This window comes from Vespa velutina, chromosome 3 (assembly GCF_912470025.1).
Source record: "Vespa velutina chromosome 3, iVesVel2.1, whole genome shotgun sequence".
In the NCBI taxonomy this organism is placed as follows: domain Eukaryota; kingdom Metazoa; phylum Arthropoda; class Insecta; order Hymenoptera; family Vespidae; genus Vespa; species Vespa velutina.
In genome coordinates this window covers 8,753,684-8,756,183 of record NC_062190.1, presented here as the reverse complement: position 1 = coordinate 8,756,183, position 2,500 = coordinate 8,753,684, and the positions used below count along the sequence as shown (strand labels likewise).

At 28.7% G+C, this 2,500-nt stretch overlaps 1 protein-coding gene across 1 annotated transcript in view; it reads right to left on the bottom strand.

Moving 5' to 3' along the window:
- LOC124947644 (uncharacterized protein DDB_G0283697) overlaps nucleotides 1–2,500 on the bottom strand; it is a 53,942-nt gene that overhangs the window by 11,267 nt on the left and 40,175 nt on the right. Inside the window, exons 4-5 of the mRNA XM_047490091.1 lie at nucleotides 1,673–1,987; nucleotides 698–949 (exon numbers count right to left, since the gene is read on the bottom strand). Of these exons, the coding sequence (XP_047346047.1) occupies nucleotides 698–949; nucleotides 1,673–1,987 (567 nt within the window). The remainder of the gene's footprint in view (nucleotides 1–697; nucleotides 950–1,672; nucleotides 1,988–2,500) is intronic.

The following is a 2,500-nucleotide window of genomic DNA, read 5'->3' as shown; positions in this document are numbered from 1 at the left end:
TATTATCTCCGTTTCGCAGTTATTAGTGCAAACAAATGCTATTTATCTACGCATAATAGGGAAAAAAAATTAAAATGTCACATTGCATTGTAAATAAATAATTTGCGGGCCAAACAGTCAAAGTTTCTTTCGTTGCAATAAGTAAAAGAAAGAAAAAATGAAAGAATATAATCAAAAATAGATTCCAACGGAAAGATCTTGTTCCGTTAAAATGATAATAAATAGCTATGTCAACAACAAAAAATAAATAAATATACATAGATATCGAGAAAGAATGTGTTTACGATTGCAGGAATAAAATGGGAAACGTGCATTTGGAAAACACACGAGACTTGGATAATTAAGCGGATACAACAACATCGAAATTTCGAAACACACCATGCATATTACACCATAATCATTATCAATATTATTTTTATAATAATGACATTAATATATTACTTATTTCAATATAAGAATAATAATAATAGAAGAATTTAAATTTGAAAAAATATTTGCTGACGAAGATCAATTACTGACTGAGCGAAAAAAAAAAAAAAAAATATGTATACGTATATATAAATCTATCGGTCAGTAATCTTTGTTATATATTATAAGAAAAAGAAGAAAAAAAAATATATATATATATCTATAAGAAAAAAAAAAAAAAAAAAGAAAAAGGATAAAATAAACTTGAAAATTTTCAAAACGTACTCACCACAAATCGATTGACTTTAATTTTTGGCGCACGAGGAGACTCATTGGTCTGTGATCCGAGTGATTCGAAACGAGCTCTAAGACTGCTCGCTGATTCTATGCTCGACTGATCGCCTGTACTCTGAGCTATTTCCATCTCGGCAATGTTGTGATTACTCGGTTTACCGTCGGTCTCTTCCCAGTGTTCGAATTTCGCGCGCAATGTCTTGGCACGCGCAGCATTCTGTGCCTGCTTTAAGAATTCGTCCTCGACCTACAAGAAAAAAACAAATAAAAAAAAAAAAAGAAAAAAAAGAAAAAGAATTAATAAATAAATAAATACATAGAAAAGAAATAAAATTTAATAATTAAAATTAAATTGTTTTTTTTTTTTTTTTTTTTTTTTTTTTTTTTTTTTTTTTTTTGAAAGATTATCATTTATCAATTATTCTTCTATTCGCAATTGAAAATATACAATTATTTATCTTCCGTCGATAATAGGGTGCAACAATTATCAATTATCTTAGAATGATGTAAATATCATACGAAACGTATATTTAAAGTACAAGGTTGTATTAAATGATAAAGAAGTTAAATTAATTTTTTTTTTCTATTTGCCAATAGATGTCACTAATAAAAAAAAATCACTAATAAAAAGAAAAAGAAAAAAAGAAAAAAAAAAAAGAAAAAAAAAGAAATTATCGACTCGATACAAACGGTATTACCTACTTTCAGGCGCACGATACGGTGTAGTTATCATCAAACGTTCCGGTAAACAATAATTAAATTGTACGAAGAATCATTTAATTTATATAGCAATTGATAAAAGAAAACATATGATTATACTTTGTTTCTGAAAATAAACGACTTTCTTCGTGTAAGAAAGAAAAAAGAAAAATAATGAAAAGGAAAAAAGAAAAAAACAACAACAACAACAACAACAACAACAACAATAATAATAATAATAATAATGCAAAAAAAAAAAAATAAAACTAACCTTATCGGAGGCTCTGACGTAATTTGGATCTCTTTCCTCGGCACTCTCGTCGGCTTCAGACTCCTCACCTTCCTCCTCTTCATCCTCTTCGGAATCGGAGGCTGTTTGTTTCGCAAACTTGTCCTCCGGTGGTGGCGTGAAACGTTTCAAAGGTTTCGGGCCCTCTGGCAATTCCTCCTTGCACGCATTCTCCTCCATTTGCCGGAAAATCGAAAGCATCTTTCTTGCTGTGTCCGTGTGTACGACTTCGTCTACCCTATCGTCAGCCCTCACAACGTCAGGATCACGATATATTTCACGTTCCGGCGAATCCATCTGCTGATACGATTACGGAATATTGAAACATTTTCTTCCAAATTGTTTCTTAATTTTTATTTTTTTTTTTTTTTTTTTTTTTTTTTTACCACTCATCGATAATGACGAGAGAGGTTCAGATTATTATTATTATTATTATTTTTTTTTTTTTTTCTTATTCGACACAAGTAAATCATCGCAAAACAATCGTACGTTAACTTATGAAACGTTTATTAAGCGAATATATTTATTAAGATTGAGGTTAGAAAGGAAGTAATGCATTTTACGTTCATTTCAAAGTTCGTGCATGAGTTAAAGATGAATACTATTTTTTGATCTGTTCAATCTCAATTTTCTACAATTCAATGACTGTCTTTCTTTAAATTCATAATGGTTCTTATCAAATCTTTTATTTTTTTTTTTTTTCCATATTTTCATTTTTCTATTTCTACGTGAAAATAAATGAAGTTAGAAAAAGAAAGATAATTATGAATTTTTGATAAATTCAAAATCGTTAAAAATTCATTAAACTCA